The 22,724-nt window shown below is 32.2% G+C and overlaps 1 protein-coding gene across 1 annotated transcript in view; it reads right to left on the minus strand.

Annotated features, from left to right (window-relative positions):
• Positions 1 to 392: 392 nt before the first annotated feature.
• Positions 393 to 22,724, minus strand: part of LOC127733954 (WD repeat-containing protein 75-like) — a 45,973-nt gene continuing 23,641 nt past the window's right edge. Inside the window, exons 8-19 of the mRNA XM_052243440.1 lie at positions 21,920 to 22,008; positions 20,725 to 20,880; positions 15,107 to 15,303; positions 13,012 to 13,199; positions 10,892 to 11,055; positions 10,412 to 10,598; positions 7,991 to 8,082; positions 5,580 to 5,666; positions 3,580 to 3,812; positions 1,587 to 1,706; positions 1,011 to 1,102; positions 393 to 638 (exon numbers count right to left, since the gene is read on the minus strand). Of these exons, the coding sequence (XP_052099400.1) occupies positions 416 to 638; positions 1,011 to 1,102; positions 1,587 to 1,706; positions 3,580 to 3,812; positions 5,580 to 5,666; positions 7,991 to 8,082; positions 10,412 to 10,598; positions 10,892 to 11,055; positions 13,012 to 13,199; positions 15,107 to 15,303; positions 20,725 to 20,880; positions 21,920 to 22,008 (1,828 nt within the window). The 3' untranslated portion in view covers positions 393 to 415. The remainder of the gene's footprint in view (positions 639 to 1,010; positions 1,103 to 1,586; positions 1,707 to 3,579; positions 3,813 to 5,579; positions 5,667 to 7,990; positions 8,083 to 10,411; positions 10,599 to 10,891; positions 11,056 to 13,011; positions 13,200 to 15,106; positions 15,304 to 20,724; positions 20,881 to 21,919; positions 22,009 to 22,724) is intronic.

Here is a 22,724-nt window from a genome sequence, read left to right on the forward strand (position 1 = left end):
CACATTTTTTAAACTAGATACCCCAATGATGATTGTGGCCAAGTAGTTTCAGAGGAGAAGATTTTTGTAAAAGTTAACGACGATGGACGATAGACGACGACGGACGCCAAGTGATGAGAAAAGCTCACTTGGCCCTTTGGGCCAGGTGAGCTAAAAAGGTTGACCAATTTTTTCTGAAATTTTCATAGTAAATGATTTTTGTAACTAATCTAAGGTATTGGTGAATGGAAACCTTTTATCCAAATTTGAAGAGGATACAACAAAAAAAAAGGTGCTATCCTGGCTACAAATACATTGATGATGGATGAAGGAAATGTACAGGAAAATGCACATACATGAAAGTTCTCTATGGAACCCACTATATCATGATTTAGTGAAAACAAACTTTAACATAAATGCATAAAATAATTTTATTTTATCTTTTAATGTACCAGTCCATATCACTAACACAATTGTCTGTTGCTCTAATGTCTGTATATATAACAGTCTGTTTACTACTAGCTTTTGGTTTGGTGTTTTTATTTTTCACTTTGTGAGATTTTTCCTGAGTTATAACATCTTCATCAGAATCCACATCCTCATCCACTTCCATAACACATTCCTCATCTGACAGCTCTTCATCATCCTCTATGTTGCCACTGAAAATACAAATACTTTTTTTATTGTTTATTCTCATTATGTAATATCTTGATAAATTGTTCACCAAAAGGATATTTTTTTCCAAGTAAGGTTAAGGTAGTGTAATGTAGATCTAAAATGGAGGTGTTATTGCCAGGTAAACATGACGGTTATTATTTTAAGTTTTTACTTGTATTAAAGGTCTTTTACAAGAATATTAGTGATAAAATACCTTAAGTAGAACATATATTACAAAATTCATCCAGGAACTTATTTTAAAGTTAAGATTTCAAATGCTTAACTAATCCTTTTAATCAACATTTTTTAAATGTATGGTCTACATGTATGTAACTAGTTCAAGTTAAGTTTCTTACACAATGTACTTATATTACCTATTTTCTCCTGTCTTCACAAGCATAGACTGGACAAACTGTTTACAAAGGGAGGTAACTGCAGGTTGAACTTGTGGTGGCGTATCCAAAAACTAAATTAAAGGCAAAAAACGATTAACCATACCTCTAATAAAATAATAATAAAATCTGAATCCAAAACTAAACATTTTATATTTACTAATATTAAAATGAAATAACACCCATAAACACAAAGCATAAAAAAAATATAAATAGCTGATTGATTTAACTCATCCTAATTATGCTTGTATCAAAATTAGATTATATAGAACATTTTGAATTCAACTAGAAATCTGAATTTTTTTTCATATTATTTTTTAGGTCTTTTTTTGGTCATATGGCGCCTGAAGTATTTAGGTATACATCCAAAGCTTTCAATTTGTGTGTCTGAGCAATCGTAATGAAAGTTAATCTATTAAAGCGCTTTGGAGATTCAAACTCATTATAAAAAGTCTTTAGTGTGTATCAAATGGTTGTTTTTTTAATTTTAAGTTTTTCAAACAATAAATCAATAAGATAGTTTTGCCATATTTCCACACCTATTTGTCATATACTTACTCCTTTCCATGACTCTATGTCCTTTGAAGTTGACCTGGAATCTACAGCTGGCTGTTTTGTATTTTCTTTAGATAAGATTAAACTAAGTGTTGTTTGTGGTAGATTCTTTTCGATTGTGAACTGCAAAGAAAAAATGTTCAATATAAAATTCAAGATTTTTTTCCGAACACACATCTTTTTCTATAACTCTACAAAGTTAAATAAAATGATTGATTAAAATTGTTTATATCTTTCCTTTAAAGGAGCATTAGCTGTCAAATTCGTGTTCACTGATTTGACTCAAATTCTCATGTTTGATTTATAACATACTAAAACATATATCCAAATAACAAAAAGTCTAAAATAAACAATTAACAATGCATGGACTTGAAAATATGTACAGCATTTCGTGCATATTTTTGTCTAGACATCATCTAATTAACTAGCAAGATGACCTCCTAAAACTTCCAACAGTCATATAACCAGAAACATAAATATAAATATAAATATATAGTGACCACATGCAATTGGATTTTTCTAGGTCTGTTTGATTTCATATTGTAGGTTAAAAGGTATGTTATCATCTTTTTAACCTGTATAAGAATGATTTTTTTTTGTGGATCGAATCAGTCAACCAAATGGTTCATCCTTGTTTTACTTTCAATGTTGACATTCTTTTCCTTTTAATAGCTGAATACATGTGTAACCCATCTCCAGCTAAGGGGTTAAATTGAAGGTCACATGAATACGGATTCAATGAAGTTGAATTATTCACTTGCAAGTGAATAAATCATCAGCGGTGTTTCTTAGCTTATTTTGACAAAATTGAACCAAAGTGGCTGCTAAAAGCGAATTATTATTTCACTATTTCACTTTCATTAATGATTACCGTAATCGGGCTTGTATAGTTCGCACTGGTACATAGTCCGCACCCCCTTCTCCCCACGAAATTTCAGGTAAAAATACTTTTTGTAACTGTTAGAAAAAGTCTAATGAAACTCTGGTAATTTCAAATTGTGTGTGGTCGTTTGTGGTATTTTCTTGGAAAAACCTGTTTTCCATTATCAAACAGAAGCTGAAACTGCTTGTAAATGATTCCAGAACACTTCACGATTGTTAAAATAAGTCTAAATCACACAAAAAACAATTTAGAAACTTGTGTGTGTAAACCGGAAGTTTTAAAAGCACGTGTAAAAGAAGAAGAAAAACCTGTGAGAGTCGAAATCCGTACATAATAGATATCACTATAATACAACTTTGAAAGTAAAACAGTTCCATCCTTATGTAAAACAGTGTTTAATATATCTATTACATTAATGTTTGAAGGGTCTTAAGCTAATACAAAACATATTTGTCCGTATGAAACACCAAAACTGAACGAATAATACCCGATTACGCTTTGTAATTTACACATCGTAACCTGGTTTATGGTTGTCTTTTTTACTTTTTTTGTACCGTTTCATTCAAGCAGATACCAGTTTATTTTAAGCAATGCATTAAAAGAAACGAGAAATTTGTAATGAAGCGTTTAATTTTTAAATTTATCAGTTTTAATATGATATTGAATAAAAATAACTTATTAATATGGATTAGGTCAAAATTATTAGTTTGAAAAATGATAAGAGCGCCCTCTACAATATAAATAACAAACATGGCGGAACGTAAACAAACCACTTCGCGAAATTGATTTTTTTCTCTTATTTCTTGCTTATTGTACTCTATAGTCCGCACCACTGTCTGGCAGGTTCAATTTTGGAGAATAAAACCACGGACTATACAAGCCTTTTAACGGTAAACAAAAAAAAATCATGTTTTAATTTTTTTTTATATCTTGTAGCTAACAACCCTTTACAGAAAGAACTTTAACACTGGAAGAAAAAAAATCCATACCTAAACTCAAGTGTTACCAGCATATATAAAAAGCTGTCACTGTACCATATTCATTAAGTCCTCTTAAGCATGGGAACAGTATCGTAAGATTAAATACAGGATTTTTTATTCCAAAGTTTCTTACATTTGTTTTAGGTGCAGTAGCAGCTGTGTCAACTTCTGACAGACAAAGTAGCTGATGATCAGAGTTGATGAAATATAACTTTGATTTGGTAGGCAGTTGTCTCCTTTTTTCGTGTGTAGTTTGAGATTGTCTTCCCTGATGCTGTGGTATGAAAATAGCACTTGCCACTCCACTAGAACTTATTGTATTTTGATGGTATAAAATATCTGGACTTGATGGTCTAAAGTAATATACTGAAACAGAAAAAAATGTATGTGCATAGTTCAAGATGTTTTTTTAAACATATTTTGTATTGATTCTCAATAAAAAAAAAGATTTATCATAAAGTGGATATTTTTTATACTATTTTTTTTCTTTTAACTGTATAAATCTCTCTGTTATAATTCCTGTTAAGGCTAGACTTTTTTTGTTAGGATTGACTTTCAATCCATGTTTACAGCACCCGCTTAACTCTCTATTTTTGTAAATACAAAACCCTCACTTATTTTTTATCTTGAAAAATCTCAACAAAATATAGAGATCAGCACTTTTAAAATGAATATAATCAGTATTGCAAATGTATAGAAAACAGTAACTAGTAAAACAATAGTGTACACGCTGAAATTTCTTGCCAGCTTTATTGGGCATGATTAAATTCATGTTGAAAGTCTTTAAGATAACAGTTTAATACAAATATCATATAAACTTAACATTATCAATGTTCCATGTAAATGATGTCAAGTTCAGATGAACCTTGCCAGATGGACAAGTACACCTTATAATCATTCTATTCACTAAATATATATAACCTATTGCCTATGGTATCTAACCAACAGACCTATTTAAGTAAACTTAACATAAACCAAGGAACAACCAACCAGATGAACCTTGAAAAACTGACATGTACACAATACAATCACCATACACAAAATATAGTGGACCTTTTGCCTATTGTATCTGAGAAATAGACCTACCCTTAAAAACTTAACACTGACCAATGAACCATTGAAATTACCTGGAGGTCAGATAAACCCTGCCAGATAGACATGTACACCTCAGGAACAGACCAAACCCTTGAAAACTTAACATTAACCAATTAACTGTCAAAATGAGGTCAATGTCAAATGAACCCTGCCATACCAACTTGTACTACTTACAATATTTCTACACACCAAATATAATTGGCATTCATGTGTCTTACATTCTCCAACTTTCTTTAAAGGGGAGACAATAAAACTATATCAAAGAAGGCCTCGCAGTCAGCGAAAAAACCTAGCTCAAAGTATCTCTTGTCTTCATTAAAAAATATCATATTCTGTTCTGATGTAGATTTCATAAAGCAAATAAACTTACTGTAAAATCTAAAAGAACAAGATGTCTTTTACATTAGAATCCAATGTTGTATCATGTCATACAAATCAATGGTCAAGGAATAAAACAGATGGGATTCACTAAATGTTCTTAAGATTGGAGGATAGCCATGCAATTTAAATATAAACAAATATAAAAGTTAAAAAATTGTAAATTATCATAAATCTGTATAAAAATCAAGATTCAAAATTACACAAATACTGGTCTAAAAATGATTTATCTATTGAATAATGTGAGGTGCGCACCTAAAATATTTATGTAAACTTTTTTTTTAATTATGAAAAAACAACTGTATTAGGAGATTTTTTTCTCTTTCTGGATTAAAAATTTGAAATTAATACTCAAAATAAGTAACCTTTCCTCTGATTTACATATCTGTAAAAAAAACAATAAAACTCCCAAGTCCAAAACATTTGGAAGAAAGTCCAAACAGCTTCCATAATTTAAGTTTCACAGCACCAGTATGTGCCAAGTACTAATAAAAGAAATTTTTTTTAAGGGCATCAATGATCTATATTGAAAAACAGAGTTTTAAAATTGTGCAAGAATTGATCCATGATCAGGTGAACCGACAGTGTTTATCATACAGAAATGACATTTATACAGACCCTTTGAATTGAGTATTTTACGACAAAGTACATCCTACTAACCATCGCTGTCTTGTGATATAACAGCCATTACGTCTGTTTCAGGGTCTGCAATTAAACTAACTGGGGAGAACTCTATATTCCAAAGAACTGAAAAAAGACAACAATAAAAACATATGTTATATACAAAATTTAGACAGATTTTAGTTCAAAACATAAAATTATAAGCAACAGTGGCAGCCATCTTACACACAGATAGACTAAAGAGAATGTTAAAAAAAAGCACCAAAAAACTGGTCAAGTCATTTGAGAACAATAACTCCGATAACTGAAGTTTTCCATCACCAGATTGTCTTGTAGATCTTGCTGATCTAGCAGATCATCTTTGCTAGTTATAGTTTCCCTCTATCTATTATAGATTTCAAGATAATTGCCAAAAAAAAACCCAAAAATTAGTCATTTAAGGACAATAGCTATAAATAGTTGATCCAAAACTTCAGTTATGTTCACTTATTTATAGATCTTAACTTGATTATAATTTTTGCTGTTTACAGTTTCTCTCAATCTATAATAGTTCTCAAGGTAATCACCTTGTCATTTAAGGGTTAAACTGCCAGTAATTGCACAACCCCTATTATTTATTAGACTAAAGGGTCCTTCTTATTACTTTTCTATGTCTGGTGGAATATCAGGCTAATGATAGCTTATCACCTATACAGGTAGACACACCTGACAGGATTTGTACAGGTACACACCTGACAGATTTGTACAGGTAGACACACCTGACAGATTTGTACAGGTAGATCCACCTGACAGGATTTGTACAAGTAGACACACGACAGGATTTGTACAGGTAGACACACCTGACAGGATTTGTACAGGTAGACACACCTGACAGATTTGTACAGGTAGACACACCTGACAGATTTGCACAGGTAGACACACTTGATAGGATTTGTACAAGTAGACACACGACAGGATTTGTACAGGTAGACACACCTGACAGGATTTGTACAGGTAGACACACCTGACAGATTTGTACAGGTAGACACACCTGACAGATTTGCACAGGTAGACACACTTGATAGGATTTGTACAGGTAGACATTTGTCATTTAAGGGTTAAACTGCCAGTAATTGCACAACCCCTATTATTTATTAGACTAAAGGGTCCTTCTTATTACTTTTCTATGTCTGGTGGAATATCAGGCTAATGATAGCTTATCACTTATACAGGTAGACACACCTGACAGGATTTGTACAGGTACACACCTGACAGATTTGTACAGGTAGACACACCTGACAGATTTGTACAGGTAGACCCACCTGACAGGATTTGTACAAGTAGACACACGACAGGATTTGTACAGGTAGACACACCTGACAGGATTTGTACAGGTAGACACACCTGACAGATTTGTACAGGTAGACACACCTGACAGATTTGCACAGGTAGACACACTTGATAGGATTTGTACAGGTAGACACACCTGATAGGTTTGTACAGGTATACACACCTGACAGATTTGTACAGGTAGACACACCTGACAGGATTTGTACAGGTAGACACACCTGACAGGATTTGTACAGGTAGACACACCTGACAGAATTTGTACAGGTAGACACACCTGACAGGATTTGTACAGGTAGACACACCTGACAGATTTGTACAGGTAGACACACTGACAGATTTGTAAAGGTAGACACACCTGACAAGATTTGTACAGGTAGACACACCTGACAGATTTGTACAGGTAGACACACCTGACAGGATTTGTTCAGGTAGACACACCTGACAGCATTTGTACAGGTAGACACACCTGACATCATTTGTACAGGTAGACACACCTGACATCATTTGTACAGGTAGACACATCTGACAGATTTGTAAAGGTAGACACACCTGACAAGATTTGTACAGGTAGACACACCTGACAGATTTGTACAGGTAGACACACCTGACAGGATTTGTTCAGGTAGACACACCTGACAGCATATGTACAGGTAGACACACCTGACATCATTTGTACAGGTAGACACACATGACAGGATAATAAGTTGATCAAATTCAAATGATTAACTGCATCATTCAAGTACTTTACACCAAAAACTATTGACAATTGGCAATGATTTTGGTTAAAAAAACAACTCTTAATTCAATTATAAAAAAAAAGGTTAAACAAGTCAAAAACATGCATAAACATTTTTGAACAAGTACAAGATAAGATACTTAGTCTTAATATTTTAACAAATCAATTTGTAAAACCTGATCATTTGTACTTATTATACCTTATACTTTTATCATTATAAAACTTTTTATAAGGTAAATTAATTTTTTTTTACTCCTGCATTTAAAGCTCTCTTATTTACATTTTGAAAGCCAAGGGACAAAGAAAATGTGACATACTGGTCTGGAGATTGTCTTTTTATAAATCAATTACATGTACGATATAAAAAAAATTTGTGACTACTAACCTGTGCACGATGATAGATTCCAGGTTACCAAACTTTTTTTGCTGCAAACAGTCAACAAATGAGAACAGCTGTACTTCCCAAATTCTATAAATCTATAAAATAGAACATAAAGAGTGATTCCATTAACTAAGTCAGATGATCTTATAAACAGGTAACAAATGAGACTAGCTGTTCTTCCCAAATTCTTTAAATCTATAAAATATTTCATAATCAGTTATTCCAAAAACTTAATGACTATCTTATAAACAATCAACCAATGGGAATAAATACATAACCTCTAACTCATTTTCAATCAAATATTACTTGAAAAGAGATTTTTCACGGTTAAACAAAAATATGTCTCCTACATTCCCCCTAAGTTACAACAGGAACATATATAATGATGGGACTTGATACTACCTGATTTTATCGTCTGGTCATAGTTAATAAATGACATGATACGGAAACGGACATGTGTAAAATACGTACTCGCTATTATCTTAATAATTTCTGATAATATCAATAAAATGTCATTCAAACTAAGTAATAAGTGATGCCAGTGTATCGAACTTGTAATCTGTCACTTCAAATTTGTCATAGTCGCATTCATTTCATCACAGAAGGGTTCAGAATGCAAACAGGGTAATAAAAAAATGGCGCCGATGATATTCCCAGTAACCTAAAATTTCACAAACCATTATAAACATTTCACATCAAATAAATCACACTTATATTGGTCATTTTATATGACAAAATATATGTATGTTACGATAAAACTTATCAATTCATTGTATTTGTTGAATGTTTGGAATTATGTGGTTAATTTATTGAGCAGTTCAATCAGACGCTTCCAAAATCCGTAAAGTTCGAGATTTTATCAATTTTATACTGGAAAGCCTATCAGATTCATTTCCCGTTAGATATACTGTACCCAGGTTACAAAGACCATTATCTTTATATAAATATCTGTTGTGCACAAAACTTCACATGTGAAGTAGAAAATCTGTTAACTTTCAATCCATTCAAATCAATTTATTGCAAACTGTAGAAAATATTGTGTTGAAGTACGTGTATTTCAACATATATATATATATATACATATAAGCAGTCAATATTTACTCATGGAAACCCTTAAATTCAATCTGATCAAAAACAAACTGAAATGGACTTGCACAACCACACTCACTTTCAATTGCTCTTTAATCTGTAAACGAAGGAAATTTCAGACAAAATTAAGTTTTCCCATATGTAAAACTTATCAAGCCTCTTTTTGCTATGAGATACACTAAAAATAAATCTGATCATTGAATAAATATAGAGGTGCAAACCTGCACATGTGACAATTTGTGAAAGTCAAACCAAACAAATTGTCTCCCCACATAATGGAGAGCATAATTTTGTTAATGTAGAATAAACAAATATTGGCAAAAACCTTAAGGCTTCATACCACAATTTATTCCATTTGTTGGTGGTCTAGGAATATAGTACCCAAGTTTTATATGGGGTATTTCTTCCAGAGTTTTCTTTGAAAAGTTTACTATCAAAGTGGTCCTATAAGTTGCATATATATTGAAATATTAAAGTAAAACATGTGAAGAAATTGTTTGTTGGAAGTGAAAGTAGTGATTTGGCCAAAGTGGAAGTAGGGTAGAAATTAGCCTTCTGCATTCATTCAAGAGTCAATGCCTACTATTGACATGTTTTCAGGGCTCTCAAAAGAAAAAGAAGAGTTGGATTGTGCTGGGACAAGCATATTTTATTAGAATAATAATGGTCTATAAGGGATAAAATTTATTTCATGTTTAAACCAGTTTAAATTTACTTTTACAAAGAAATACATTGTAATCAATGGTAAAAATAATTGTGATCTGAGGCCTTTAGTATTGATTAATTCAGAAGTATTTTTATCATAAAATATGTCTATGTTTCCTCCATGCATACCTCTGCCATATGTGCATTTAGTCATATCATTGTTTGCAACTGAAGTATGAATAACATGCATAAAAAGAATGACAAACCTGCTTACTTATTCTATTGTGCCTGTCTAAAGCCACAAATCAGATGTTCAACTATTATTTTAGTTCTTTTATACTTCTATTAATTTAGTTTTTATATAATTCTGTTGGACACAAATTCAGTCTTGTTTATATATGGTCTTAATAGGACCTTTATTAAGCTCTCTTTATGCTGCAAGTTTATCTCCATCACTTAGTTATATATGGTCTTAATAGGACCTTTATTAAGCTCTCTTTATGTGGCAAGTTTATCTTCATCACTTCACATCATGCATTAAGCTTCTGTCCTTGACCTAAATATATATGAAATATTTGTGATTGGATGTCTGGCAGACACTATTAACACAGCTTCAGTTGTTTATTTCTTATTCTCTGTAAATTGTTAAATTGTCTAATGGACATCTTACCATTTCATTCTAATACTTACTGAACATCAGATTTATCTTTCTGTCCTGCTAATGTCTGTAGTAATACGTTCGTATCGGGATCCCAGATCGTCAGTACAGAACCAAATCCTACACATAACAATGACCCGTCATCTGAGTAGGCAGCTGTACTGGCAGGGCAATAACGGTAATATCCAGAGAATTTACACATCCACTTCTTATTTTTTCCTGAAGTCAAATTATTGAAGTAGCATTTAACACATCAATAGAAATAAATGACAAAATTTCTTAAAAGTTTGCTAAAAATCATAAACTGGTGGCAATTTGCAATGTAAAGTACTGTACAAGAAAACATTAATTCTTAAAATTCAAACTGTCCTGGATTGAGCCAAGTCTTCGGCTAATTGGAAATTGTAGATAAGGTATGATTTTACAAAGTTTCCCACTTTACTTTTTGAAAGTACTTCTAATTAAATTATATTTGTATTAACTTTAAATTATCTTAATATTAACACACATACTGTATATATTGGTGTCGTCTACAAGTGTCCAAGTTTTAAAGTAACAATCCAGACTTGTTGTAACAGCCATTGGTTGGTCATCATCTTCACCGGTTTCTGGTCGTATTTTCACACAAGTCACTGGAAAATTATGTGGCAATTCTACTGTTGTGTTCAATGTATATCTGCAGAAAAACATAATGGAAATATATTGTAAAACATTTCTTAAAAATAAACCTGAAACCTATATTTCAATACATTTTGTAAAATGTAATATGAATTAAAAACCAATTGCTGGGGTCTTTCCCCCTCAAATTCAAATTTGTTGATAAGGAAAATGAGGGAGTAAATGGTATAATTACCTGTTTAAAAAATTCTATCTAGTGTCGGAAGATAGCTTATCTTGCACTGATTTCAAAAATACATAAGATTGAGTACTTTTTATGAGGTAGAGATATAACTAGTGACTTCCCGTTTATTCAAAATCACTTCTGGTATCAAATAATTGCATACTTTTGGTTTTTAGGTACTTTAACATGAAATTAGTGCAATACTGGCTAGTTCTGATTTACACAAGGTCACTTCTGGTAGACACTTTCCATTGCATCTCATCAATGTACAAAATCAAAGTACTTGTGAGCACTGAGGGTAAAGATTGCTTTCATTTTGCAATTTTGTGAATTTTTAAATAAAACATTGAATTGTATTTTGCTATAAAATTTTAAAATTTGAGTTGAGTTATCTTCCTTTGTTCATGATTGTACATTTGTAGTTGAACCTATTTTTATCCATGCTTTACTTATGTAATATTCATTAAAAAAATGTTTTCTTGACAAGTATGGTTATTCAAATACACACCATATTGTAACTTTAGTATCAAAGTATAACATATCATCAATAAATTACATGACATTGACTTGATAGGATCAAAGGTAGTGATAAACCTTGGAAGATATAGGTATCAAGTCAGTACCATAAGGTTTTGATTGTATTTCATGCAATCTTTACCCAAAAAAGCATGGCATTATCATGTACCAGTTTGTTGTCATTATCAAATAATCTTTAAATTTAATCATCTCCGGGCAATAACTCCTATAAGAAGTCATAGGATAACTTCAGATCATATGTACCATATCTTCACATCTCAATAACCCAAACATTTTGCACAAGTTCTAGTATATCCATCTTTCAGAGTTTCAAAGAAGCTACAATAATTAGCAAACTTCAAATTTAGAATATGACATTTGAGATTTATTTTCAAGTTCTGGGCCAAGGATCTAAAAAAAAAAAATAAGAAGATGTGTTATGAGTGCCAATGAGACAACTCTCCATCCAAGTCACAATTTGTAAAAGTAAACCATTATAGGTCAAAGTATGCCTTCAACACGGAGCCTTGGCTCACACCGAACAGCAAGCTATAAAGGGCCCCAAAAATGACTAGTGTAAAACCATTCAAACAGGAAAACCAACGGTCTAATCTATATAAAAAACGAGAAACGAGAAACACTTATGACCACATCAACAAACGACAACCACTGAACATCAGGTTCCTGAATTATGTCTTTTTGGCTTACGATTTATAAATTGCACAAACATATCGGATAAAAAAAAGGTGTTAATGGAAGATGAATCTTACAAGATGTCTTTTGATAAAAAAATTGAAAGAAGCATCCTGAGGACATAGAGAACAATTTTTAAAAATCAGTTAGTTGATATTTTTTTTGTTACTTGGGAGTTGTGATTTAAAGAAAAACAGTGTTTGGGGAGATAACTTTTACAAAGAAAGTGTTCAGTTAAACAGGTTGAATTTCAGAAGCCCATTATCTGCTGGATATCACAATCCAAATTTTTTTTTGACATGCTGTGAAACAAATCATGGAAGAAGAAAACCAATAATTTTCAGAAAAAAATCAAAAGATCTTTGCAGGGAAAAATGGAAAGACCTAATTTTGTGTTGAGGACCATTTTGTTTTTGAAATAATATATATAGTGGCAATGCATTACTCAAATCTTCAAATTATCAATCCTTTATATTAAAAATCAATTTTACTTTAATTTTAGGCTAATATGTTGAATTCTACCAAAACTTTTTCAGGTTATTTTTAATCACAATCGCAAAAACAAAATTACAGGGTATTTACTTTTGAGTTTCTTCCCTGAATTGCCAGAATTTTAGCCTTAATTCAGGTGACATCACATGGTCATCCCATAATTCCACAGTTGCTAGCCAGTCTCCTTGACAACTAAAGTCTGCAGCCATGACTTCTGTAACTGTTAGTGGTTTCTCCATATTCTCAGGTGATATGTAGTTCTGACCAACAATATCAAGCTAAAAATATTAATAAACAAATTCAGTGTATGAACAGTATTGAAACTGTGTTAGTCATGATTGCCATGTTGGATGAGAGATCAGAACATAAGGTCTTTATGTGCCTGTCCCAAGCCAGGAGTGTGTAGTCCTGTTGCTTGCCTTCTTTGCCATCTGTAATTACTGTATGTTTTTATGGTATCAGTTTAAAGAAGACATTTATTTTTCTTTGTTGCTCTACACCTTCATACCTTATTTGGTCTTTTTAACTTTTTTAATTCGAGCTTCACTGATGAGTTTTTTGTAGACAAAACATGCGTCTGGTGTAGAAAATTGTAATCCTGGTATCTTTGATGAGTTTATTTGGTATTGTTTCATATTTCTCATCTGGGACCTTTTACAGCTAACTTTACTATGTAAGTTTTCTCCTTGTTAAAGGTATATGATAACCTGTACACCATGTGAGTTTGCCCTTTGTTGAAGGTATATAACCTGTACACCATGTGAGTTTGCCCTTTGTTGAAGGTATATAACCTGTACACCATGTGAGTTTGCTCCTTGTTGAAGGTATATGATAACCAGTACACCATGTGAGTTTGCTCCTTGTTGAATGTATATGATAACCAGTACACCATGTGAGTTTGCTCCTTGTTGAAGGTATATGATAACCAGTACACCAAGTGAGTTTGCTCTTGCTGAAGGTATATGATAACCTGTACACTATGTGAGTTTGCTCATTGTTGAAGGTATATGATAACCTGTACACTATGTAAGTTTGCTCCTTGTTGAAGGTATATGATAACCTGTACACTATGTAAACTTGCTCATTGTTGAAGGTATATATGATAACCTGTACACCATGTGAGTTTGCTCCTTGTTGAAGGTATATGATAACCTGTTCACCATGTGAGTTTGCTCCTTGTTGAAGGTATAAGATAACCTGTTCACCATGTGAGTTTGCTCATTGTTGAAGGTATATGATAACCTGTACACCATGTAAGTTTGCTCCTTGTTGAAGGTATATATGATAACCTATACACCATGTGAGATTGCTCCTTGTTGAAGGTATATGATAACCTGTTCACCATGTGAGTTTGCTCATTGTTGAAGGTATAAGATAACCTGTTCACCATGTGAGTTTGCTCATTGTTGAAGGTATATGATAACCTGTTCACCATGTGAGTTTGCTCATTGTTGAAGGTATATGATAACTTGTTCACCATGTGAGTTTGCTCATTGTTGAAGGTATATGATAACCTGTACACCATGTGAGTTTGCTCATTGTTGAAGGTATATGATAACCTGTTCACCATGTGAGTTTGCTCATTGTTGAAGGTATATGATAACCTGTTCACCATGTGAGTTTGCTCATTGTTGAAGGTATAAGATAACCTGTACACCATGTGAGTTTGCTCATTGTTGAAGGTATATGATAACCTGTAGTTGTTTACATTCTTGTCCTTTGGTCTTTGGTGGATAGCTGTCTCATACTACACCTCTTACATTTATAGAGACATACTGCACATATTCATCTACTTTTCTAGTCTGATTTTCTTTATCCATTATGATTTTCAAAATTACTGCCTTTCACCATTATGCTCTATTTCAAGCAATGATGGCCATGTTGGTTGATTGACCTAATCAAATTTTCTAACCTAAAATCAAGCCATGCTAAGAATCAATCAAGTAGATTTTGGTTTAAGTTGGTAAAGTAGATTCAGAGAAGATCTGTGAGAAAGTTTACAAAGGAGAACGATGACCTACAAGTTATAACAAGACAATCAACAAAATGTTTATAGTATATTCCTTGCAAAGCTGATAATATTCTTCTTGGTCTAAATTGTACTGGAAAAAGGAATGATTCGCTTAAATATTGTCCCTTTATTTATGTTATTTGTCCTACCTTCATATAAATATAAGCTACTTACATCATACAGGTGTTTGTCATTCGTCACAGAGTAAAACTGTAAATGTCCTATCTTTCCATTGGTTACTAAGGCCTTTGACCTGGGGTCATAATGCAGACCAGCTGGTACCGGATGTTTTTTCTGCACACTGAGATGAGCACATGTAAGTCCTTGGTATACTTGTTTCACATCAAATTTATTTGTTATTAACTTGATCACTGTCAAATAAAACAGATTATGTTATCAATACTAATACTTGTACCCGACCATACAAGGGTTTATAGCCAGTCAAGGTCGTTAAACACACCAATCATCATTTCAAATAAAATATATATGATTCAATCATCTATAAGACACTTAATTATATCTTTAATAGGATCTAAACTTTATATTCAAATAAAGTTCATGAATATATTCATCAAATAAATATCATATATTAATCATTTTAATATTATGACCTATACATCTTCAACCAATAAAAACAGTAAATCTACTTTTAGCACAAATGCATTAAGACACAAAATTTGCTGTTCCGCATTACACCCCTTTATTTATACGACCAGGTAAACTCAAATTACGAGAGTAAAACCCACGTTTTACATAGACCAAGCTTCAAATACAAAACAGTTATCTCTATTCTATTCGGTCCGTTTCAGGTATTATTTAATGAGATGAGAAAATCAGCCCTAATACCGATAAATCAACATGTGCAATACTAATGATGTTGCCCTGTTGATATAAATCAAGAGTAAATATTACTATTCGGAAAGGGCCAATACGGAAAAAAGCTGTATTTGCCCATGGGCTAATACGGGACGTTCACTTCCGATTTCAATTTGCTCATGCCTTACTTAACTTTGGACGTATCGTTATGCATAAAAAACATTTGTATTATATTTTTTCAACTTGAAATCATAAAATAAAAAGTTTAAATGATGTTCAGTGTTTAGTAACATCTTGAAGTCTTGAAACGGAGGTATTTCACAGGCTTTTCGAGTACAACTTTCGATTATTGACACTGTTTCATTTCCGTTGATCAATAATCAGAACGCAGATGATCCAAGAGTAAGAATAGTTAAACTGTCTGATTTATTCTTCCCAGCTACTTTATATTTGCTAGATAAAATGAATTGTAATAGCATAATATTAGGAACTTGGACGAGAAATCAGAATTTACATCTGACAATGTTGACAAAAGAAATCCATGGACGTGAATGCAAAAAGACAAGTTCAGATATGAATTCTGTATCTTCTTCACGTTAAGTTTCTTAGTTTATTCTAATTAAAAGAATGAAAATCATTTAATAAAAGTGTTATTAACTGGCTGTTTCTGTATTGGCCCTGTTATAGATTCGAGGTTAGCTGTATTCAACCCGAGACTCGAAGTGTAAAATTTCATATATAAAGAAAATTCCTAGAAATGATGGTATCGTTTTTGACAGAGGATTTGACACTTGTCGTCATCCAATCAGAACCATTGATACAAAATGATAGCATTAGAATGATTGCATTCCAACAGATATTCAACATTCCATTTAAATTTGATGGATATTATTGTTATAAATAAAAGTTCACGTATCATAAAGTGTGACACACTACTTCCACTGAGTAATTCAATGAATTCATTCCCACAAGTTGACAATCGTGTTCGTTGCGCGCCATCTTGAAAATGAATACACATTACTTTTGAATGAGGTCACATGCATTTATAATTGATTGATATTAAATGAGTATTCTTTCAAACATTGTTGTGTTGATGAAGCCTAAATAATTATTTGTTATCTATTTCAGATGAATGTTTCACATTCACTACTACATCCACAAAATAACAAAAAATCTGTTTTTAAATTTGGGGGTAAAACCGAACAGCCAAATTAGTATCCTGTGTATAGGGCTTTCATGATTGACAAAATTACCATATTTGTCCTATTAGAATCGAAATTATTCATGGCAACTGTAGATTTGATTTCATTTAACCATGGTTTGGAGCATTTATATTTGTAATTTACCCATCACTTACGCTCGGGATAAAATAATCGATTATAAATGCCCAACCCATGGTTAAATGAAAACAAATCTAAGGCTGCCATGAATTATTTCATAAACAATTACTCAACAGATATGTTTACTTGATAAAAGTATATAATTAAAATGTCAAAAAGAATTTATTAGAAGTACATTGTGGGTTGAATTGTGATTGTTCAAATGTTTTGTAATTTGACACTCTATATATGTTAGCATTACAAAACAAGAGGCTCTCAAGAGCCTGAATCGCTCACCTGTAATTTTTTGCTTAAATCTTTCATCAATGATTAATTTTGCTTTTCAATATATATTAATGAGTGGCTTAAAAATGCCATTTAAATGTTCTTTGTATCTGTCATATTTTCTTCAAAAGCAAAAAAATGCATTTTACCCCTATTTTCCATTTTAGCCATAGTGGCTATGTTTCTTGACGTACAAGATAATAAAATACAAAATTTATACTAGATACTCTGAAACTCATTCAGTACAAGTTTGGCTGAAATTTGATTCAGCAGTTTCAATGGAGAAGATTTTTTAAAGTTAGCAAACGAGATGAAATAAAATGCTCCACAGGGCGCAGCTTGATACGACCGCAGAGGTCGAACCCTGAACAGTTGGGGCAAGTATGGACACAATATTCAAGCTTGATACAGCTCTGAATTTGGATTGTGATTAAATATTTGACACAGCATAGGTTTCTGACACAGAATGAATGTGGTCTAAGTACTTAAAAATTTTATAAATTGGACATTCACCTATTATGGTCCAATATCCAAAATCTAAATACATGGTTAGATTCAGCATATCAAAGAACCCCAAGAATTCAATTTTTGATGAAATCAAACAAAGTTTAATTTTGGACCCTTATGACCTCAATGTGGACAAAGTTGATAACGGGGGCCAAAAATCAAAAATCTAAATGCATGGTTAGATTCAGCATATCAAAGAACCCCATATATTCAATTTTTGTTGAAATCAAACAAAGTTTAATTTTGGACCCCGATTTGGACCAACTTGAAAACTGGGCCCATAATCAAAAATCTAAATACATGTTTAGATTCAGCATATCAAAGAACCCTAAAAATTAAATTTTTGTTAAAATCAAACTAAGTTTAATTTTGGACCCTTTGGACCTTAATGTAGACCAATTTGAAAACGGAACCAAAAATTAAGAATCTAAATACACGGTTAGATTCGGCATATCAAAGAACCCCAATAATTAAATTTTTGATGAAATCAAACAAAGTTAAATTTTGGACCCTTTGGACCTCAATGTGGACCAATTTAAAAACGGGGCCCAAAATCCAAAAACTTAATACACGATTAGATTCAGCATATTAAAGAACCCCAAGAATTCAAGAATAAAACCCCATTGAAATTGATCAAGAAATAAGCAATTTATACGAAGTATCTTCTTTTGCACAATACTCTGCAATTGAATATTTCTAGCTATTGCGCAATACTGTACAATTGACAATTTCTTGCTATTGCGCAATATTGTGCTATTGGATATTTCTTGCTATTGCGCAATACTGTGCAATTGAAGATTTCTTGTTATTGCGCAATACTGTGCAATTGAAGATTTCTTGCTATTGTGCAATACTGTGCAATTGAAAATCCTGTTTGGTGTGTATCTCCTACCATATCATTATTATTTGCTTTTAAATATTAATCAGAAATAACCAACCTAAAATGGAAAATTTTAAAAGAAAAAAAAAAAGGAAAAAAAGAAAAAAAAAAAATCCCCCCCCCCAAATTTTTTGAACCCCCTTATGATTCATCACCCCCAAACTCAATCCCAGCCTTCCCTTTGTGGTATGGTACCTTGCAGTACAATTTCAGAGAGATCCATACACTTGAACACAAGTTATTGTCTGGAAACTAGAAAAATGCTTATTTTTGGCCCCTTTTTGGCCCCCAATTCCTAAACGTTTCGGGCAATTACTCCCAAACTCAATTCCAGCTTTCCCTTTGTGATATGGAACCTTGTAGTACAATTTCAGAAATATCCAAACACTTACACACAAGTTATTGTCATGAAACTAGAAAAATGCTTGTTTTTTGCCCCTTTTTTGGCCCCTAATTCCTAAAATTTTGAGGCAATTACCCCCAAAATCAATTACAGCCTTCCCTTTGTGATAAGGAACCTTGTGGTACAATGTCAGAGAGATCCATACACTTACACACAAGTTATTGTCTGGAAGTTACAAAAATGCTTATTTTTGGCCCCTTTTGGCCCCTAATTCCTTAACTGTTGGTACCATAACCCCCAAAATCAATCCCAACCTTCCTTTCGTGGTATTGAACCTTATGGTAAAATTTCATGGAGATCCATTCACTTAAACTAAAGTTAGAGTGCGAAAACCAATGTGTCTTCGGACGACGCCGGACGACGACGACGACGACGCCAACGTCATACCAATATACGACCAAAAATTTTTTAATTTTTGCGGTCGTATAAAAATTATGAAAAATTGTCTTTAAAGCAACTGCTTTAAAGGGCAATAACTCCTTAAGGGGTCAATTGACAATTTTGGTCATATTAGACTTATTTGTAGATCTTACTTTGCTGAACATTTTTGCTGTTTACAGTTTATCTTTATCTATAATAATATTCAAGATAATAACCGAAAACTGCAAAATTTCCTTAAAATCAATTCAGGGGCAATAACCCAAAAATCAGATACCCCATTTGGCTGATAAATTCAGGGCAGGTAGACCTTGACCTAATAAATACTTTAACATCTTGTCTGATTTGCTCTAAATGCTTTAGTTTGTGAGATGTCAAAAACTGCATTTTACCCTATGTTCTATTTTTAGCCATGGTGGCCATGTTTTCTGAGGAAACAGAAAATAAAACACAAAGTGTATTCTAGATAACCTAAGAATCATTCAGCTCAAGTTTAGTTTAATTTGGTTCAGTAGTTTCAAAGGAGAAAATTTTTTAAAGTTAGAAAACATGATAAACAAATTGTGTAAAATTGTCCTTAAAGGGCAATAACTCCTTAAGGGGTCAATTGACAATTTTGGTCATATAAACTTATTCGTAGATCTAACTTTGTTGAACATTTTGGCTGTTTTACAGTTTATTTTTATCTATAATAATATTCAAGATAATAACCAAAAACTTCAAAATTTCGTTAAAATTACCGATTTAGTTGCAGCAACACAAAATGGGTTGTTAGATTCATCTGAAAATTTCAGGGTTGATAGAACTTGACCTAATAAACATTTTTACCACATGTCAGATTTGCTCTAAATGCTTTAGTTTTTGAGATATAAGCCAAAAACTGCATTTTACCCCTATGTTCTATTTTTAGCCATGGCGGCCATGTTTTTTGATGAAACAAAAAATAAAACACAAACTTTATTCTAGATACCCTAAGAATCATTCAGCTTAAGTTTGGTTGGAATTGATTCAGTAGTTTCAGAGGAGAAGATGTTTGAAATAGTTTACACCAGACGGACGACGGCGACGGACACCAAGTGATACAAAAGCTCACATTTCCTTCGGAAAGGTGAGCTAAAAAATCATGTCTATATAGTTTTACTCCTTCAGTTTTGATCAATGATAAAATTTTCCATTAGAAGTCAAACAATATTTTTATAAATACCATTGTCAGTGTGGCATGTTGCATAGTACAGGTTGTCATGGGAACAAGTCACACGATTAATAGGTGCTCCAAGTCTTGGTAAGAAATCTTTGAGATGTGAATTGTACTGCCACTTAACTAATACACACTCATGTCCACCACTTAAAAGATAGGAACCTAGATACAAAGAAGAGAATAATTATACATGAATTGCTAATTAACTGATAATTAAATCTTTTCTAAAACAAAGGGCTCAGGACTATTACATCACGAAACAAAAGTAAACACGCTGAAATGTCTTGGCTGCAAAATTATTTATGACTCAGTTAAGTGTTGCAAGTCTGTGATGTCAAGTACAAACTATGTGCAAGTATGGTTTTCCTACATTCTATAGTAACTGAAAAGATCACCTGATAGATATCTGAAACATAGCAAGTATTTTCTTTTCTGCAAATCTATAATCGTCAGCTGTCAATTTTCAGCTGCATTCTTTCATTTTGAACAGGTTGTTACATGACTGCATTACTTCATTCTGTGTGCATAGAATTCTGAGAGAAAGTTTATGCATACTGCACTAGTGAATCTCATATATATACAAGTTTTGAATCATTATCCATGTTTTCAGTCTTATGTGAACTACATGCACATAAATAGAAAGTGCCAACCTTTTTAGCATATATGATTCCAAATTCTGTTAGAAAATATTGCAACATCGCAATATCTTAGAGAAAACAAAAATGCTACAGAAGGGTTGTCAGAGAATAAAACATAAATATATTCTTGGAGAAAAATGAAAAGAAACAAATGATGCATGATGGTTTATCTGCTTGATAACAGATCTAGTATTATTTGGAGACAGAAAATTGCTCCCTCAAGTCTGGGTATTCAATTTCCAATTTTTCTACATGGACCACACTCTTGACATCCCATGGCCCCATCCAGTCTTCAAATCAGGCAGTTGAATATCAGAGCAACCATGGACTAACCAGTGTATGCTATGATCCCAATTTTCTTGGACAGACAAAAACAAATGTACAAATCTTAATCCAGTAACAATTCCTGTACACTGCCTGAAATAATAAGTTTTGTGTCATCCGATTCACTTTAGTTTGTCATTTTTGTACTGATTTAGAAATTGTTTTGTTTTAATATTGCATTGAATGTTTATATGTGTCAGTTTAAATGAATGGTGGTAGATAAATATAGTAAAGTATACCTTCAACAGTAAAACACAGGTCTAACACAGGTAAGGCATGCCAATGGTAATATGTCTTTACAACTTTATCTTTCCTAAATATATTGTACCTAGAATAAAAGACATTGCAAACAAATTAAATAAATATAAACTTAAAACAGATAGAAATATAATTATTCAAACAAAATGCATATTAAAGGATGGCATGTTGATGGTATGCATTATTCAATAATATATTTGATCTAATAGAAAAATTATATAGAGCAGATTTTAAATAAAAAAGTATATTCACTGCACGGAAATATGTTAGTAGTTTATTTTTTAATTGGAAATTCCCCTATTAACATAGTCAGATCAAAATCATCTGAATAGTCACAACAACAAATATGGCTTGAAATGAAGCCAATGATGCATCTGTGAAGTCACTATGTCTTGCAAGCTAAGTATAGATGGTGAAAAAAACTGGAACAAATTTACAAGAAAAAGGGTGGTTCAATACATATCAAGCCAGATCCATTCATGTTCTGAAAAAATAACCCATCCCCAGAATTTCAAAAATTAACAAATGCATAGCAGATCCACCCCTTAAAAAAAATTAAAAAAAAAAATTTCTGTGTTGATTGCCCTTGTTCAAGAAAACACCAATTGTCTACTTTTGACTATTTAAAAACATAGTTTACTTTTTTGGCTATTTTTCTTGGATTTACATTATCTTTTTAAAATTTGGGAAATTTAAACTTTCTATTCAAAAATTCTAAAATCTTACTCTTACATACTCTTTAAACCCATACAACATCATTAATTACTTATTGACATATTTACTTAC

The sequence above is a fragment of the Mytilus californianus genome, unplaced genomic scaffold (assembly GCF_021869535.1).
Source record: "Mytilus californianus isolate M0D057914Y unplaced genomic scaffold, xbMytCali1.0.p SCAF_3, whole genome shotgun sequence".
NCBI lineage: Eukaryota > Metazoa > Mollusca > Bivalvia > Mytilida > Mytilidae > Mytilus > Mytilus californianus.